Below are 19,581 nucleotides of genomic sequence, written 5' to 3' on the forward strand. Positions count from 1 at the left end.
ACCTGATCAGTGCACCAGTACCAGGTAGCGAGAATGGTTAATCCCAGCGTCATGCCCGGCCAAGGCAGGTCTCCGTCCACAGGGTCTCTGAACAGGTGCATAGCGTCATGCCGTGGCAGGTGACAGGTTGTGTTGGGGATGATCTTGGATGGCACAGCTTGCAGATACACGTGTTCCAAGTTACTGTAGCCTCCAATTTTGTTGAATGCTAGAAAAAACAGACAAATTAACATATTAAGAGGACTGTGTTTGAGTTATGGCAATGAAAGGAAATTATATTTGAATTATTAAAGAGCTTATTAAAATGTATTGGTGCATCTTCAAATGATCAGGTCTTTGTGGGGTGTTCCAAATAAATATGCTGTGGGCAATATCTACCAAATGTGTTCCAAGATAAGGCGATCAATAAATAGAGCCATGGGGATGTGAAATGATTTATTGCTAATGTCTTGGTGCCAGATTGGTACCATTAGGACACTGTCTTAAAAGGTCTTGGTGGAGTCCATGCCTCAACAGGTTAGAGCTGTTTTGGCATGCCAGCTCTAGGGGAAGCTATACAATTTCAGGTTGGTAGTATAATAGTTTGTTTTTTAGCTAATCATTTTTGTACAACATGTGTTGTGTATATTCACTCATTGATTAAGCATAATGCACCCAGATTGCTGTAAAATTGCATGCAGTTACGTCTCAGGCAGATATGTATCTATAAAAATGCACTCATAAGCTACTTTTGGGTAGTGTACCTCTTGGTGAGAGACTGATTGCTAGACATGCCTTTATGATGCACTGAAAGACTTTTTACTCAGTTGATAGACTTTAAGGGGCCTCACCAATAGTCTATTTTCACGCCTTGTGCCCACGCCATTAAAATCATCAGAGTTCAGGAATATGTCTACACTGATGGGCGTGGTGGTTTGGAAGGGAGGTACATTTTTGGCTTGTTTCTATCTTGGTGGCGGAAAACACAGGTGCGCCACTCACCAATTTAAACCCTGACAACTGTCAGTAGTCACCCATCCATACATATCCTCTTAGCTACGAAGGTTGGCCGTGCAAGAGGCACACTCTTAAGTGCTCATACACAAATACAGACACACTACTGTAAATGACCTGCTGGAGTTTCCTCTGCTAAGATATGCACACTGCTGTGCTGTTAAGATATAAATGTGCCAAAGTCAGAGCGCATCTGACTCTTAAAGGGAATCAGTGTTAATGATTCAATAATCATTAAGAAAATGACTAGGGGGAAGTTCCAAGACAAAACTATTGCTGACTAAACCTTAAACAGACTGTTTTTCCTCAAAAACCCTCTAATGTGTCTGAATTAAAACAATTTTAATTCTAATAAAAAAGCCAAAACAAAAATAAATCTGTAAGGGGCAAATACTTATTCAAAGGACTGTATATAAAACGCCTTTAATTAAACACCATATTCAGTAATAGCAACATAGCTCCTAGTAGATTTTGGGGAGAATAAAACCAGTGGAAAGTTCCCCTTTTTAAAACACTACTTGTGCTGGTATGCGTGTATTTTACAGCAGGAACAGGACTTGCTGATTTGTTTCCTTGGCGAAGTGCACGCATTTTTGTGTGTTTGCGTGTGTGTGTGTGTGTGTGTGTATTTGTGGGTGGGTATGTTTCTTATTTGTGTGTGCTGCGTGTTCAGCATGAAAGAACAGTTCAGCGTTCTTTATCAATCTTTTTCCAGAATTGCTTCTCTGCCTGTGCTGCCTTCAGGGTCCCATTACAAGCTTTAATGAGGTTAATGAGTGCATCCCTCCAATTAAACCGTGCAGAGCTGTGTGTACATGTTATATAATGATTCATAATGACGTTCATATAGTGTCTGTAGGCAGTCTGTCTTGAGAAAGTACCACATACTGTATAAGAATGCATTTAGCCTGAGGACTGAGACCCATATAAATATTCTGTACATAGATTATAGATAGTATTCACTCATCTGAAATTACTGAACTCAGGTGTATGAAAATAATATTTTTATACATAAGGCGCTAAGCGTTCTGCTAAGCCAGGGTGATATTAGCTAGCGGTTTGTCCAACATAGCTTGTTTTAACACAGTAAACACTCAGACTACAATCCGATATACTCAACTCTGAATGATGAAAGAGCTAGAGTTTAGCACGGTTTGTGGCTAATGCTAATGCCGCTCCGGCCCATAATACTCACCACTGAACGGCAAAAGAGCTAGCACATGCTCTAGTCCTTACTCCTTACAACCTGACTGGTAAAATGTGTACATAAGGAAAAGCAAATGCTTTTGGTAATAATAGAAAATTTGCAAACTATTGATATCAGCAGATACAGACAATGGTCAGAGTCTTTATTGTACACTATAGTAACGGACTCTGTAGTAACAGTTTTTGGGTGCAGCACTTTTGGTATTAAACCCATAATCTTCTGGCAGTGAACCAAGTGAGCCACTGATCACCCAGTGTGTGCCACTCCTTACCTTACCCTCTACTGGCATGATGTTCCCCCAGGCAACTAAACAACTTTGATTATTACACAACATTCCTTCAAAACATTTAAAAGCAATTTCAAACTGAAAATTCAGGTTTTTCATTTTTTTTAAATGTTCTGCATTGTAGATTAATACTAAAGTCATGATGGAACTGGCACTTATCAGAACTTTCCGTGGAATGGAAGAGCCACAGTCACCCCTGTTGCACAGAATAAGTTTATCAGAGTTACCAGTCTCAGAAACTGCAAGTTAGTCACCCCTAATAAGTACTTTAATTATCTTTGTGACTGCACCCGAGGATACTTTCAAAGTCCTTGACATTTTTCAAGTTGACTGTATTTTTTTTTCTTTACCTGAAGAAAAAAAGTAGTTCTTGACATAATATGTATTACAGCATTACTTAAATAGAGTTATTCACTATATACCTGTAACTCTACCTCTTCACAACTTTACATCTGATGCTCTCAAATACATTAAGAGGCAAGAAATTCAAGTAATTAACTCTTTATAAATTCAGCACAGCTGTTAACTGAAAGCCTGAATTTCAGGTGACTCTACCTCATAAAGCTGACTGGGAAATGCTGTGATCTATGCAAGAGGTGCTACTTAAAACTACTACTAAAGCTAACTAACATAACAAGCTAACACACTGGAGAAATGGTAGCTCAGCTCTGTGGAGTCAAACGCTCATCTAGCTCTTTCCTGCCTGGAGAGAAACAGCACTTTGTCTGAGGAGCTCCTGCTGCTTCTCCTCGGAGGAATGGAACTGCACTATCATTCCACAGCTCGGAAAAGGTTCCTCTCGTCTCACATATGAGCCTTACACACTGCTTTTCGATAACATTGTGCCACTTCTGCTGCAAAAATCCAGACAGTTTAGCTTGGAATGATGGCTTGTGATCCTCTATCTTCCTCTTGATTATATTCCAGAAAGTTTCAATTTGGTAAAATCAAAGAAAAACTCATAATTTTTAAGTGTTTTTTTTCCAGAGCTTATATTATCAGGTATTGATTGCAACACCACTACAGCACTACTAAAATAATGTCACTGTCTGTATATATTGCACAGCAATACATATTTATACTTATTAAATACACTATAAGAACTTGATATCTTTCAGAACTGAGGAATCTTTCAATACTTAAATATCATACATAGATTTCAAGCCTTAAGCTTAAAGTTTCAGCAGAACAAACAAGGCCTAAAAAAACCCTAAGAAGGAACTATCATGTGATATTTTTGCGATCTGTGCTTGTGTTTATTGTGTCAGTGTGTAAAAGTGGTCATAAGGATTTGTGAAGTGCTTTGATAATTTGGCTAAAATACCTCATTCCACATTTTAATCACAAAACAAACTACCATAAATAGACTTTACATCTATAAATGTGAGCACTGTTCACAGTTAAACTATATATAACTTAATAATACTATCAGTCTTTTGATAAGCTCACTATCTGAGTGAGCTCAGTGTAAAATAATGTTTTTGTTAGAACTGGTTTAACAGAGAGTTCATTATGGTTGGCAGATGTTCATATGCTGTGTGGGAGAACACACAGAACAACCACGAACCATGATCCATGCTCTTACTTTAAAGTAGTCCTCTACTTAAGTAAAAATACAGAAATATTTGCCTTCAAATGTACACAGCCTCACAAATGAGTTTACTTTTACACTGCTGCATCTACAGTAGCAGTCAAAAGTTTGGAAACACTTTAAATTCAGTGGTTTCCATTATTTTTGAATGCTTTTAATATTAATTTACAATAGATTGGTAAGCTTGCTTCATGCCTCCTTTGTTTTGATATGTTACGTTTTTATGCACAAAAAGCCAAAAGTAATGTTTTTTTTTTATTATTTACCTAATGTAGGGAAGTATAACAGCAAATTTAGCACTAAATAGCATTGAGAAAGACATTTTCACAGAAAGTGGAATTCCCACAGCAGAACACAGTTTACACGTGCAAATTTGAACAAGCTTAGAAATACAGAAGAAACCATGTAGACTGAAGTGGCAGAGAAATGCCAAAGACTTTTTAGCTATGCATTGTTACACAGTTCCAAAGTAACATAGTGCAGTTAGCAGCATGCCAAAAGTGTGCAAAAAATATTTTTAGTAAAATGTTATTGTACCATCAACATAACTCTGAAGCTGTTGTTTTGAGGTACAAATGCTACATAGTATAAAATCCCCCCCAATTTGGTTTGCAACTGCATACAACTGCATGCAAACCAAAATAATAATTTCACAGTGTTTAGACAAATTGAAATGCTCCGAAATTCTTTTAAAGTACATTTTTTTCATTAACCTATACATACATTTTATACAAGATCCAGGCTTGTGTTGGGATGTGGCAATGGGCAAAGTAAGTGATATGAAGAAGTGCTGCCTTGTACACAAAAGCAGACACAACAGTCTTTTTGTTTTCCTTTCAGCCGTTAAACCACACCCATGTAGGAGATCTGTATTGAGATCTGCCCTGATACTCTTTTTCATGCACCATTAGGCTGAAGAGTTTTTACTTTTCCCTGTTTAAATTCCACATGCTGCTGATGAGCCGTGTCTGTGGCAGTGCTATTTTTATTTTTCTGTCAGAAGTGTCATTTGCTATGCTCCAACAATATTTGCTGTATGTAGGTCAGAAGACAGTGTAGCTTACAGGAAAGCCCTGACCAACATCTGGACGCTTTCAAATCTGTCTGGAGTTGTGAAAGGATTACTAGAGAGGGTTTCTCTCAGTGCTTACACAAGAAAGAGGAATTCAAGTGCAGGGTTCTTCCACGTTTTAACCAATAAATTTCCATGATTTTTTGTTCATAGCTTTTCCATGCCTTCCACATCAGTGCAGACATGGAATATAAAACCAAAAACTAACAACTAACAACTAAAACCATAGTTAAAATGTATTATATTAGGTCTGAAATGAATCTGATCAAACTGTTGACACACAATCTCCACAACCTCCGTTGTCTCTGGTTAAATTACTAAATTAAATGAACTCTGAGCTGATGTATTTATTAGCTCAAAATAATTTTTCTCCATCGATAATCAGGAAAACAAATATTTGTAGAGCAAATTTCCATGTTTTTTTTTACTTTTTGTTTATTTTTATTTTTCCAAAACTTATCCAGGCTTGGATGTTTCTATTTTCAAATTCCATGACTTTTCCAGGTTTTTCATGACCATATGAACGCTGAAAGTGAATATTCTTACCTGAATTTTACTTTGACTTACATACGTATTAAATATAATTGACTTCTCAGTCCAAAAACTAATTTTTTGTCTACTTTAAAAGCTGTGTTACATTCTAAAGGCAGCTGCTCAACTAGGGAGTATTTTTAGGCAGCAAAAACATGATGGATGGATTCTGCAATGAGGGGGAGTTTCTGTGCAAATGTAAGTCATTTTTTTCTGTATTTTCACTCACTACTTCATGTATTTAAAACTAGTACATTTAACACTGTTTTAAGTTGTTTTACAGGGTTGTTTTCGCCTGTACTTTATTTAAAGTAAGATCTGACTGGCTACCATTAGCTTAGCGACTTAGCCAATTCACCAGGAAAGCTAAACGTGTTAGCCGGATTTATAAGTACCAAACGCAGCTGGCACACTAAGATAACCCCTGCTAGCATGCTAAGCTAAACCCTGCTGGCGTGCTAGCAGTGTCGGCCAGTTACACAGTGTAAAAAGTTTAACTGTTAGATGAAATAACTGTAGATTAACCTGAAACTCAGTGATTTAATGTGTAAATAGTTTAACTGTTAGATGGAATAACTTTATCTTAACTTGTAACTCAGTGATTTAATGTGTAAATAGTGGAATTATGATCCTGTTCGCTATGAAGCGCTTTTACTAATTCAGATTACTTTGTCCCCAGGTTTTCTCTTTTAACATTGTTCATTTAGTTTGATGTCTTTTTATTGTCACTGTGCTTACTGTAGTATCACATCTGCATGTTTTGCATAGTCAAGTCATCCAAACTATAAGGAAAACATATTGAAAACAAACCAGAATATGGTTTATATTTTAGATGCTTCAAAGTAGCACCTCTTGCTTAGATGACAGTTTGGCTTTTTACAGTCAGTTTTATGAGGTAGAGTCTTCTGGAATTCCAGCTTTCAGTTAACAGCTGTGCTGAACTTGTTAAGAGTTTATTGCTTGAATTTCTTGTCCTCTTTATGTGTTTGAGAGCATCAGTTGTAAAGTTGTGAAGAGGTAGAGTTGGTATACAGTGAAAAGCTCCATTTGAGTAATGTTTTAATCCATATTATGACAAGAACTACAAGAGTTACCTCGTACCTGTTGTACAGGATAAGTTCATCAGAGTTACCAGCCTCAGAAACCACAAGTTTCCCTAATTGAGTATTTTGGTTTGTTTAACACTTTTAGTTACTACATGTTTGTTTATGTATTTTTTTCATAGCCTGGGTGACTTTAGCATTCATTTACAATGTAGGAAAATGAATAAGAAGGTGTGTCCACACTTTTAAATGGTATTGTAAATAGTAAGAACTGATTAAAAGAGCTTGTTTTATATTTATAGATTATTTCATAGTGTTCCTAGAAGTCCATTGATACATATTCTCCAGCATGTTCTCATTTCTCTGTTTCAGTGAGGCCTGTGTTGGCTTGATTTATATGTCATGTTACACTAGTATGTAATTTGCCTGCTGTTGGCTATGTTGGCCTCCGTTTCATTGGCCACGTGCTAGCGTGAGACGTGTCAGTGCAGCAGAGCTGGAAGTTCGTACGTATCTGTCATGTCACTTGTCATCATGGTCTTATCATTTTAGTGCTTTGCCTGAGGGGCATTGACTTCATACTTTCATTTAGGATTCCAGACTCCTTTTTTCTTGTGAAATGGTAGACAACTGGGTCTGGAACACCCCACCCCCACTTATTCAAGTATACGTTGGTTAGTACCAGAGGTGGAAAGTAATGAAATACATTTACTCAAGTTACTGTAATTGAGTAGATTTTATGAGTAATTTGTAATTTTTAAAGTAATTTTTAAAATGGGTAATTTTACTTTTACTCAAGTACATTTTGACACAAGTAATTTATTTCACTACATTGGCAAACTCCCCATTACTGAGTAAAAATGAATTGCTGGGAAAAAAAAACAAATTGTCTGAAAATGACCTGTAAAACTATAAAAATACTGTTTATATTCACATATATGACCATAACTTTTTAACAGTAAAGAAAAAAAATGGATCATAGAAACTTGTGCCACTTGTTCTTAGAAAATGTTTTATGGGGTGGTCTGAACAAACACTGCCTGAAAGGTCCAAATTATTATGTGGAATAATAGTTCATTAAAAACGATTTCATTTATGATTTGTTGTACTTTTTTACATCAAATAATTAAAAGTAACTATGTAACTTTTTCTCAAAGTACATTTTAAATTGAGTACTTTTTTACTTTTACTCGAGTAGATTTTTAGATGGGTACTTTTACTTTTACTCAAGCAGATTTTTAGATAGGTACTTTTACTTTTATTTGAATAAAATTTTAGCAAAGTAAAGGTACTTTTACTTAATTACAATTTTTCAGTACTTTTTCCACCTCTGGTTAGTACCCACCAAATATGGATCAAGAAAAGACAACAAGTAAACTGGTGACATGGTGCGAATATTAGATAACACACAACACCTTAAAAGTTCAGAGCTTGGATTTTTGCTTAGAAATCAGACAATAAATTCACATAATTAGACCATTTAAAGTGGACATACAGTACAGGCCAAAAGTTTGGACACACCTTCTCATTCAATGCTTTTTCTTAATTATTCATGACTATTTACATTGTAGATTCTCTCTGAAGGCATCAAAACTATGAATGATCACATGTGGAGTTTTATGTACTTAACAAAAAATGAGCTGAACCTTTTGAAATCCAGATGGTTTGGGGTGAGCTGGAGCACAGAGTGAAGGCAAAGGGGCAACAAGTGCTAATAAACACCTCTGGGAACTCCTTCCTTCAAGACTGTTGGAAAACCATCATTTCAGGTGGCCACCTCTTGAAGCTCATTGAGAGGATGATACCAAGAGTGTGCAAAGCAGTAATCAGAGCAAACATGTTCATACATTATTGAGTGAAAGGTTGAAAGTAATTGGCTGACCTGTAATGGTGAGAATGACTGCTCCAATGATCATGATGAAGGTCTGGAGAGTGTCTGTGTAGATCACAGCAGCTAATCCACCTGGCAATAAAACACAGAAATGTATAGATACAAATGATTTTAGTTTTATTTTGGGCTCATTGTTTTATTGTCATTTTGACATTTCTTTAAAAATACCAGCTTCATCTTACACTAAATGGACATTTTATCATAAATAGGTCAATATAAATAAAACAAAATGGCGGTCTGTAATGAAATGTAAATGAAAGTGTTTCAATTTAATGATATATTACATTACAGGTAAAAGTATTTCCTTCTTAAATTTTCTTTTAACTGTCAGAGTAATTTCCCTGTAGGTGCACATCTCTACAGTATGTGGTTGGTATGTAGTTCAGAGCTTAAGTCACACTTACGAATACATACTTTTACTCTACATATCTTTCAGCTGTCAGGATTGTGCCACTGATGTGTCATTTTTATCATTTTTCTCTTGTGCAATGGGCTTGCTCATTCATTCTGTTTATTGTTGGTGTAAAAGTTGGGTTTGTGCATTGCTGAAATGTCAATGTGTAGTAAAAAGCAGGGGTGTATATGTGTTGGTAATGCGTCTGATGACAATTTACTGCCAAGATAGCAATAAACGTCTGACTGTTGACATCTAGGTTCTTTTCAGTCAGTGGCGCATCTGTTTTTTTTTGTTGCCAAGATAGCAATATACCAGGAATCTACCAGGAATGAGAATCAGTGTAGCTATATTCACAAGCGTCACTGCTATTTAAATGATGTAAACTTGCAGAAGGTGTAAAAAATAAACAGTTGGCAGGGTATAAGATAGCACAAAATGCTTAAACCTTTTTCTTAAACTATTTTCAGTTCAATAAGTATAAATATTTTCATTATTTTGTAAATATATATATAAATAAAAATTGCCTCAAATTTCTATTGCATAAAGCACAATAAGTCACACTGTAAACTGAAGGTTGAAAGGTATCTTAAAAAAAACTGAAAAAACTCACAAATATGTAATATTGTCTCATTTTCCTCAGTACATAAATGAACTATACTAGTATTTTTGTCTCATTTGTGTACCTGGGTTCTCTTTAACTCCTTTTAGGATGTTTCAGGTCGTATTTATGCAGAAATTTAGAAAATTCTAAAGGGTTCCCCAACTTTCAAGCAGTGCTGTACTTGAATAAAACATACATTTTTATTCAAATAGATAGTAAAGATTTGGATTTGGATTTCATAAGCCAGTTAAATTTTTTTTATAACTGGCGCTAGTAGAAATCTGGAAATCTAAGCTTACTGTAAATAATGAAAATGTTTTTCTTTAAGATTTACAGTTTTGTTTACTTAACTTAGCTTAACTTCACAGATCTGCTGAATTAAAAGGAAAACACGGCAACACCCCTGTTCCTTACTAGTGTTTCATAATGTGCTTTATAATCCGGTGCGCTTTAGAGTGCGAAAAATACAGACAGAATTATTTTTGTTGAATTTAGAGAAAGATGAATTTAAGCAGGATTCACACTTGTGCATAGAAAGTACTTTAAAATGTCATCTGTAAAATGAATCTCACTTAAAAATTAAAAAAAATAAAAAAAATTGTAAGTATTTGATTTTCAAAAAATAAATTCAACACTCTTTTTACAGTGTAAACATAACAATTCATTGCTCTTATTCAAATTTGTTGATATAACCTGACAAAAGCACAATTCCAAAATCTGTTTATTAATAATTTAAACTTTAAATTGATTCATTACTTCATTAACAGAAAATGGATTAAAAAAAAATAATAATCCATCAAATAATCCCCAGACTGGGACACAACATGCCGACGATTTTAATCCTCTATTATAAAAAATAAAGGGAATATTTGGGAAAATTAAAATATATATTTTTAAATATTTCAAAAACACAGCCTCTGGTGATTGTAGGCATTACAATGAACACAAATGTCAAAAACGTGTCAGGAATTTTGAAGCTGTGAGTTGAATGAAGACATGAAGAGGAAACGCAGAGGGAATTCACAGCTCTTACATGAACTGTTGACTCATTTACTCTCCACACATTTCTCACATACCTGCAATAGTGTAGAGTGCGGTCACCACCAGCATGAGCACGGTGGAGAGGTAGAGATTCCAGCCCAAACAGACCTGAACAAACAGAGCTCCAGAATACAGATCTGTCTGCACACACACACACACACAATAAAAATCTCATTTTTTTAAATCAAAATTTGTCTTCAACACTTTAGCACTACATTACATTACATTTTATTATATTGGATTAAAACACATTGCATTAAGCGGATGCTTTTATAGATAATGCTTTTATAGATAATGTAAGAAGTATATTTTATTATCTATTTAAATATTTTTTTTAAGAATGATAAAGCTTTTTAATAATTGTGTTTTACAGAATTAATGTCCAGCAATTTGGGCATCATTAATATATAACTTATAAACATTAAATATGTTTATTAGCCACTGTAAAACCCCACTGTGCAAAGCTCACATGGGTTGCCAGATTGACACACAGTGGCAAGCAACAGCAAGTCATATGCTGTGAACGAAATGGCTCGCTATTTACCAATTAAGTCACTATTAAATTCAGCGGCCATTTTTCTCAAAAGTGTCCAAATCGTAAAGTAGAATTGAAACGTGATTTTGAGGGCACTGTAAACTCCCACAATGCATCATGATTTTTAGTAAACATCGCTGCTTACTACGCGAGCTGAATGTGTCCCAAAATGCATTGCATGTCTCGCTTTTAGGCAGCAAACAGCCAAACAAACTGACAACAGACAGCAAGCCATCAGGGTTGCCAGATTGTTATAGTGGGATTCAGATAAAACCAAGCCACTGGGTAAATTGTGTTTAAAATCAGCATAAATGAAGAGAAAATCACCCAAACAGCTGATGTTCAACATATCAATACTATAACAGTGTTTATTCCAACATAATCTTAAATAAAATACCTTAAATATCTTAAATATCACCTATTTAAAAAAAAAGATATTAAAATGATTTATACACATGCAGATATAATTTTTAATATATATATATTTTTTATGTGTTCTGCGCATTGTATCAAATGACACACGAACATTACGAAGAAAATAAATTACAGTACATACAAATAAACTCGCAAGCAATGAAAAAAGTAAATACTTAAACATAATAATTAACACAAACACAGCTTATTCAATATTTCCATCAGCAAGTCTAAAAGCTCTGTCTCTGCAAGGTTATCTACACTATCTACAACACTGATAAGCTCCATTTCTTAACTCTAAACACTTTAGTTTTGTTCACCCATCAAAGTACAGTGTTTCCTTCAGACAATTTTAGACACAACTCAACATTTAGCATGAAACCTCACAATCTGGCAACATTGGGAGCTGCCATACAATGTTAATTTCAGATGTTTCTCCATGTAGATCATTAATGTGAAAATTATGTTTCTAAACAGCATAAATATAACCGTCAGATACAGTCAGAAACAGGTAGAATTATTTTTATGGTGTGATGCTTACAGAGTGGAGGAGAGAGAGAGACAGCTCAAACTTCACTCCTTCGTTTCATTGTTTTTACTATGAGTGAATGAGCTACTGAGCTCTGAGTTTCCCCTTCTGAAGTCTCCATTGCTCCACCAGCCGCTCGCGTTCAGTAAAACTGAGCCGGATCCTCTTTTAAAGGCTGTACGTGTGACGTAAATACGTAAAGATGCGTGATGTAGCCAGAAGAAGAACTCTTAGCAGGGATGGTCATTTTAGCACACTGGTATCATTAAACACAATATTTTGACCCTTCTCCACTCAAAAATGCTTCTGCTTTCAGTTTAAAAACAAAATAATACGAACTGCACCTTTAATCAGGAGAACCTGCTGTTCTTTTTGTGGGATATGCCTGTTTATCTTTTAATGGTTTGAACTAGTTCGAGCCAGATAGGAAAGTTCTGCATGTAACTACTGTTATAGTGTGTGTGTGTGTGTGTGTGTCAGTACACTCACTGAGATTTTGGTAAACACAGACAACATCAGGCTGAGAGCTGACAGGTACATGCGAATTCTCTCTCCCCCAAAGCGTCGGCCCAGATACTCCGGCATCGTGACAATCTGAGAGAGAGAGAGACAGAGAGAGAACGAAAGAAGCAAGCAGTCAGAAAGAAGGGCATGACATGAGTGTTTTAGCCCACACAAGGAAAATAAAACCACCAAATTAAAAACAGCATGTGATGTAACCCTTCATCACTGTTGCCTAAAACAACTAACTTCTTTATATGAACTGAAACACTACCCAGACTATTTTGCTGGAATTTTATTATGAATTAGTTACTAGCAAAATTTCACAGTTACTTGCAAAAGTATCTTTTTATTATTAATATCTATTGTTTTGCTTTTAGTGCAAAGTTACACCAGGATGTAAGTTTCTGTTCTACAAACATTTACAAAAGTAAAGCCAAAATTCAAGATATTAGCTCTGATCAAAGGTGTCACATAGCTTACTTTAGTAGAAATGTTGGTTATCTATATTTTACTGGAGTAAATATTTTTTTTTTTTTACTTTTTACCTTTCCTCCTTACATTTTTACACAGCTATCTGAACTGTCTGCTCCTTACATTTTAAAAATAGCCTCATTACTACTATTTCATTTCAGCTTGTTTTCATTCCAGCTTCTTATTGTTCCAAAACACCCTATCCAAATACATCTCTCCATCCAGATAAAGTGAATCTGATTGGGTTGGATGTAGAGAAGTATAAACATATACCATTCTGACACCCTATTGGTTCATATACGGTCCATCACACCTGTACACGTCACGCCCACACACTCCAGCAAGAACATAGCAGACGTATGTGGTCTAGTATGAAGGTTTAAGTAGATTTTAAACCAGTTCTTTTACTTGAGTAAAAAGCTTGAGTTGATACTTCAACTTCTACAGAAGTATTTTAAACCCTAGTGTCTATACTTCTGCCTACAGAGTAATGAATTTGAATAATCTTGACACCTTTGACAACATATCAACCATTTCTCCCTTTTGAGAGAAATCTGATATTTTCTTTACTATTTTTTTTTTGTTATTTTATAGTAAGTGCCTTCATGAACAAAGAAATGTGTGTTAAAATAACACATTTAGATTTTTAATGTAATTCTTTGCAGGTCTAAATATTTGTTGGAAGAGCTAATATTTAGATAATACACTCTTAAGCTGAGGTAAGGTGAGTGTGATAAACAGGAAAGCACTAAAATGTGCAGGGCAGTGGGCCTCCGGGACCAGGGTCAAGGAGCACTGAACTACAGAGTGCCCACTGTTGACTGTGTGTGTGTGTGTGTGTGTGTGTGTGTGTGTGGGATTAAGACATACCCCTGAAGACACATACACTGGGACAAAGATCCAGGCAAGAGCCAACAGGACATATGTTGCCTGTAAAAAAAAAATTGAGCATTTATAAAACCTCAAAATACTATCTCTGTCTCCCCCTGCTGTTCACAATACAGTACTACAAATGAACACATATAATTATTTATATATTTGTATTATTTAATAAAATTATATGATATTGGTAATGATTAACTTCACGTGAATCTATCAAATAAAATGTTACCATGTGATAACACTACATAATATCAGCAAATTCCAACGTTTCATTTTTTGCCATAATAATAATAATTAAACCTTTAATTGAGTTACACTGAATTTACCTTTGTATTTTCACACCTACATCAAATGAAGGTTAAAGGTTATTGCTTGTTCTGTATTGTTGCCATATAGGATTTACTAATCAATTATAAATACAGTGCTTACAGATTTTGCTTTTATATCATACTTATATTTTTTCAGATTATTAAACAAACTTTAATATCAGACAAATATAACCTGAGTAAATATAAGAAAGCACTTTTTATATTATCATGATTTTTCATTTATTAAGCTTAAAAAGCTTATTAAGGTTAAAATCCAAACCATCCTTGCCTAAGTGAAAAAGTTTCATATTTTTCAGACCACCAGATTATAAGGCGCACTATCAATGAACGTCTATTTTCTGGTCAGTTTTCATATATAAGGCACAATGGATTATATTTTAGCACACTTAGCAGCAGCTCTAAATGCATTTAGCATTACTTAGCCCTAGTAAATGCCATCCGACAGCCCTACACAAAGGAACCCATAGTAAATACAGGCTTCAGTCCAATAAACTCACCTCTAAAAAAAATAAACAAGCTAGCACTGCAGTTAGCGGCTAACGCTAATCGTGCTCCAGCTTCGGTGCTGGAGAAACTTTACTGAAACTCCTTTTTAATGCTGTACTTCAGCGGAGTGGCTTTACTTCACACTGATGATTTTTGGGAAAATTTAAGGTTTTTAAGTGCTCCTTATAGTGCAAAATAGTGGTGAAAATAGTGTCCATGGCATAGTTCCAAAAAAAAACCCAGCTGTCCAAAAAAAGAACACAGTGGCCCATCTCACATGTACCAAGAAACATCTTGATGATCTCCAGAACTTTGGGTAAATATTCTTTGCAGTTTTGTGACAAAAGTGGAACTTTTTGGAAGGTGTGTGTCCTGTTACATCTGGCATAAAACTTAAAACATAATTTCAGAAAAAAAATCATCATACTGAATGTAAAACATGGTGGTGGTAGTGTGATGGTCTGAGCTTCTGCAGCAGGACTTGGGTTCTGCAGCAGGACAATGATCCAAATCACACAAACAAGTTTACCTCTGAATGCATAAAAAAAAAAAAAAAACTAAATGAAGGTTTTGGAGTGGGCTAGTTAAAGTCTGATTGTGATGCTGTGGCCTGATATTAAATGTGTCTGAATTAAAATTATTCCGTAAAGAAGAGTGGACCAAAATTCTTCCACAGAGATGTGAAAGATTCATTGTCAGTTATCAGTAAAGCTTGATTACAGTTGTTGCACACATTTTTTCACACATAGCTAGATTGGTTTGGATAGATTTTTCCTTAATAAATTAATTTATAATTTTAAAGTCATTTAAGTTATTTAAGTTATCGAAGTAATTTAAAGCATGTTGACAGTGTGAGTAAGTTGGCATTATACATTTAATAGTCCAAAATGTCTGACTGTTAATCTATATTACACTTAAAATTGTCTTCATTATCAGAATTGTGATCAGTGGAGGACACAACGGTCCAGCTTAACTTAAATAGCCAGTATTGGAGACTGAAAGTATGAAAGCAGGACCTGGTAAAGTCTGGAAAAACAGGACAGGTGGCACATGTACGTCACTGGATTTTCTGAAAGAGGAGGGGAAGAGGAGAAGGGGAGGGAGGGGGCTGTAGATACTCACGTTCCACTCGAAGCCGGCCACAGCGATGCCCCCTGCAGCCCCCGTTCCAGCCAGACCAATGAACAGCCCTGATCCCTCACTGCTGGCAAACAGAGACGCTCCAATCTGCAATTATTAACAATCATATTATAATCAATATAATCAACCATCATTACACAATAACCATGAACACATATAAAACACCCAGCTAACATAATGTTGAACAATATGACCAAAAATGTTCATCTTATTTTCAGAGGGAGCTTTATGGCACACAATATTTTATTCTAGTCAACTTACAATTTTTTTTTTTTTAAGAATATAAAGGTCTTATTACTTATTCAACAAAGCCTGAATATTTATTCACTATGCATAATGTTATCTATATTATTTATTGATTTTTTATCATTTTATTTAAACATTTTTCCCATTCCTCTGTAGCATCACAGAGCGCTTGGAGGAAAGCACAGTGACTCGATTCTGATACATCAGCTCACAGATGCCTTGTGCTGATCGACATCAACCTTTTGGAGTGATGTGGGGAAAGAACCAGAACTTAAAATATTCTCAAGTGCAGTTTCAAAGATGATTAAACATTATGATGAAACTTGCACTCATCAAGACCACCCCAGGAAAGAAAGACCAAGAGTTTCCTCTGTTGCACAGAATAAGTTCAGCACCTAAATGCTCTTATCTAAATGAGTATTTTAGTTTGTTTAACACTTTAAAATTACTACATGATTCCTTGTGTGTTCCTTCAAAGTCTGAATGACTTCACTATTAATTTGCAATATAGGCAAAATAAAATCTACACACTAAAAGAGAAGGAGTGTCCAAACTTTTAATTTTTTTCTTGATAGCTTATAAATGATTATTCGAATCTCTTCTGTGGGTTTTACTTACAGGCCACCATGCCATATCTCTGCCAGCCAGGAAGTATCCACTAAGAGTGTTTCTGCTGACTCTGCAAGATGACTGACACACACACACACACACACACACACACATTAAATGGTAATGTATTTCACATATTAACACCACAAGTGAATAAACAGGATACCAGCAGAAAAATCTGAAAAACTCACAGCTCTGTAAATTCTACTGAATTTTCAAAAGCACTTTTTAAAAGGAATCCACAACTTTTACAATTTTATTGTTTTACTGGTAATTACTAGTTTTAATCACTACTTCATTATTTTAGACCAGTTAATCCTTTAATTAATCCAACACTAGATCCACTGAAATCAAACTTTAGTACAACTTTTATTATCATATACAGCTCTGGAAAAAAGAGACCACTTAAAAATTAGTTTTTTTTTAATTTTACCAAGTTGAATAAAAAAAAACTGTGATTAAAAACCAGAGTTATTCCACCAAAAATTGTTTCTGAACTCCTAAAACTTTATGAATATGAACTTGTTCTCTTTGCATTATTTGAGGTCTGAAAGCTCATCTTTTTTTGTTATTTCAGCCATTTCTTTTTTTTTTTGCACATAAATTCTCTAAATGACAATATTTTTATTTGTAATTTGGGAGAAATGTTGTCTGTAGTTTACAGAATAAAACAACAACATACCTATAAATAGCATACATATACTATATCATATAGTATATAAATTAAACATATACCTATAAATAGCAAAATCAGAGAAACTGATTCAGAAACTGAAGTGGTCTCTTTATTTGGGGTGTGTTCATGTAAATTTCCGGTGTATTGCAATCTTGGCAACAGAAAACACAGGGGCGCCACTGACTGATTACAACCCTGACAACAGCCGTCAGATGCTCATTACTATGTTGGTGATGCAGGCATGTTGCTTGCGCTCGAAATGCATATACCCCCCTCGGTACACACTCAAGCTCATACAGCAATGCACAAACCCAACTTTTACATCAACAATAAATTGAATGAAAAATAAAATAGCATTGCTGTTCCCTGCTGGTGTAAATTTACAGTGTCCAAACTGCCAAAGTCAGAGTGCAACTGTCTATTAAAGGGAATGGCAAGGTTTATTTCATGTTATGCTCAAAGCAAAGACACTCGACCACGGCCTAAATCAAGTCACATGATGCACGCTTGAAGGCTCGCATATAGATTGCTGATATATCAGATTTGCTAAGGTGAGGTACAATATGAAAACACACACAAAAACACATACTAGTTATTTTCAGTATATTTAAGTTTATTTATATATTTAGTATATTTATATTTTTGTACATAAACCAACATTGTTAGGTTCCACTGGACTTTAACAAATGTCACTGTATATAATTTTACAATAAGAACAAGTCAAACTTTTACTAACCATACAGTGATTAAAATCAATGTAGAAAAGAAGATATATAAAATAAATTATTAAGAAAATATATGTACAATTATTTTAAAATTAGTCCTGTTGAATTTCACTCTGACAATTTATTACTAAACTTTAAATAGTTTAGAGTCAAACACTTTACCTTTAACACTACTTAAGTCTAACTTTTATCACTGCTGAGATAGAAGTAATTATTTAAACACTTGAAGAACAGTATTTTTAAAAATAACATTCTTACAGTTATTAAGCACATAAGTACTACTTTAAGGTTTACTATCTTAAATGAAAAAAATATATATATATAAAAATGTAGACGAAAGAAATAACTAAAACACTTTTTTTAACATTTGCCCTTATATGAGTTTTATTTGACGTGTAGTTAAATTCAAACTGGGCACATTACGTCAAACTTTTATTACTTGTATTATGGTAACTGTACAACTACTCTGCTCTATTGCACATGCTCAGATTGACCTTTTAGTTGAACTGGGTCTACGGAGCAATTCAGCAGGGGTTTTCACCTGATGTTGGTCATGCTATTTGCATATTGGGCGTGTCCTCCCACCTCTCACTCACCATTAGTGTGTAGTCTTTCCCCGCAGACTTCTCATGGAATTTGCATATGTATTGTATACTATTAACAGCCTGGTCTCAGTATTGAAGGCTAAATGCTGGCTGAGTTCAGCTGGTAACATTTGCATTATTTGCAATCTTATATGATTGACTATAAGGCAGGTATGAAATAGACTAAATAAATTCCAAGTCCCAAATTGCTTTGTTAAATTAACCAAAATATAGTGTTGCACCCACTAGATGATTAAATGAATGTACACCTTTTTATTGGCACAACTTAATGTTTTTAGTTGATCCTAAAAGATAGTCTGCAAAACTTATACAATGCACATTTTGTAAATCTTAAATCAGGCCAATTAAAAACACAAATGAAATGTTTAAGTTGGTGAGAACTAATATTTAAAGTTTTAATACATATTAAAATGTAATTATCTGGGCTAAAGATTTCTAGTTGGCAAACCACATGTGGTTTTCTTCAAAACTTAAAAGGCCTCAAAAGTTTTCTCAACTTTTATATTTTTACATTGCGCCATGACTTTTTTTCCTATGCCCATAGCAGCCAATGACATCAGGGTATTCCTTGCAGCATGAGATGGTGTCATTTTACACCTTAATGGACCCTACCAGCTCTCTCCCCATGATTCCGGTCCAAAACATGACTCCGCCCCCTCCTTGCTGGCGTCGCAGCCCTAATTGTTGGGACATGGTGGCCATCCACCAACTATCCACTACTCCATCCATCTGCACCATCCAGGGTTTACATTTTAGTCTTCATGTATATCTGGATCC

The 19,581-nt window shown here is 34.9% G+C and overlaps 1 protein-coding gene across 1 annotated transcript in view; it reads right to left on the bottom strand.

Annotated features, from left to right (window-relative positions):
* slc5a10 (solute carrier family 5 member 10) overlaps positions 1 to 19,581 on the bottom strand; it is a 69,894-nt gene that overhangs the window by 48,700 nt on the left and 1,613 nt on the right. Inside the window, exons 2-8 of the mRNA XM_022686400.2 lie at positions 16,808 to 16,879; positions 15,926 to 16,030; positions 13,977 to 14,036; positions 12,621 to 12,725; positions 10,689 to 10,794; positions 8,606 to 8,686; positions 3 to 208 (exon numbers count right to left, since the gene is read on the bottom strand). Coding sequence (XP_022542121.1) covers positions 3 to 208; positions 8,606 to 8,686; positions 10,689 to 10,794; positions 12,621 to 12,725; positions 13,977 to 14,036; positions 15,926 to 16,030; positions 16,808 to 16,879 — 735 coding nt within the window. The remainder of the gene's footprint in view (positions 1 to 2; positions 209 to 8,605; positions 8,687 to 10,688; positions 10,795 to 12,620; positions 12,726 to 13,976; positions 14,037 to 15,925; positions 16,031 to 16,807; positions 16,880 to 19,581) is intronic.

This window comes from Astyanax mexicanus, chromosome 21 (genome assembly GCF_023375975.1).
Source record: "Astyanax mexicanus isolate ESR-SI-001 chromosome 21, AstMex3_surface, whole genome shotgun sequence".
Classification (NCBI taxonomy): domain Eukaryota; kingdom Metazoa; phylum Chordata; class Actinopteri; order Characiformes; family Acestrorhamphidae; genus Astyanax; species Astyanax mexicanus.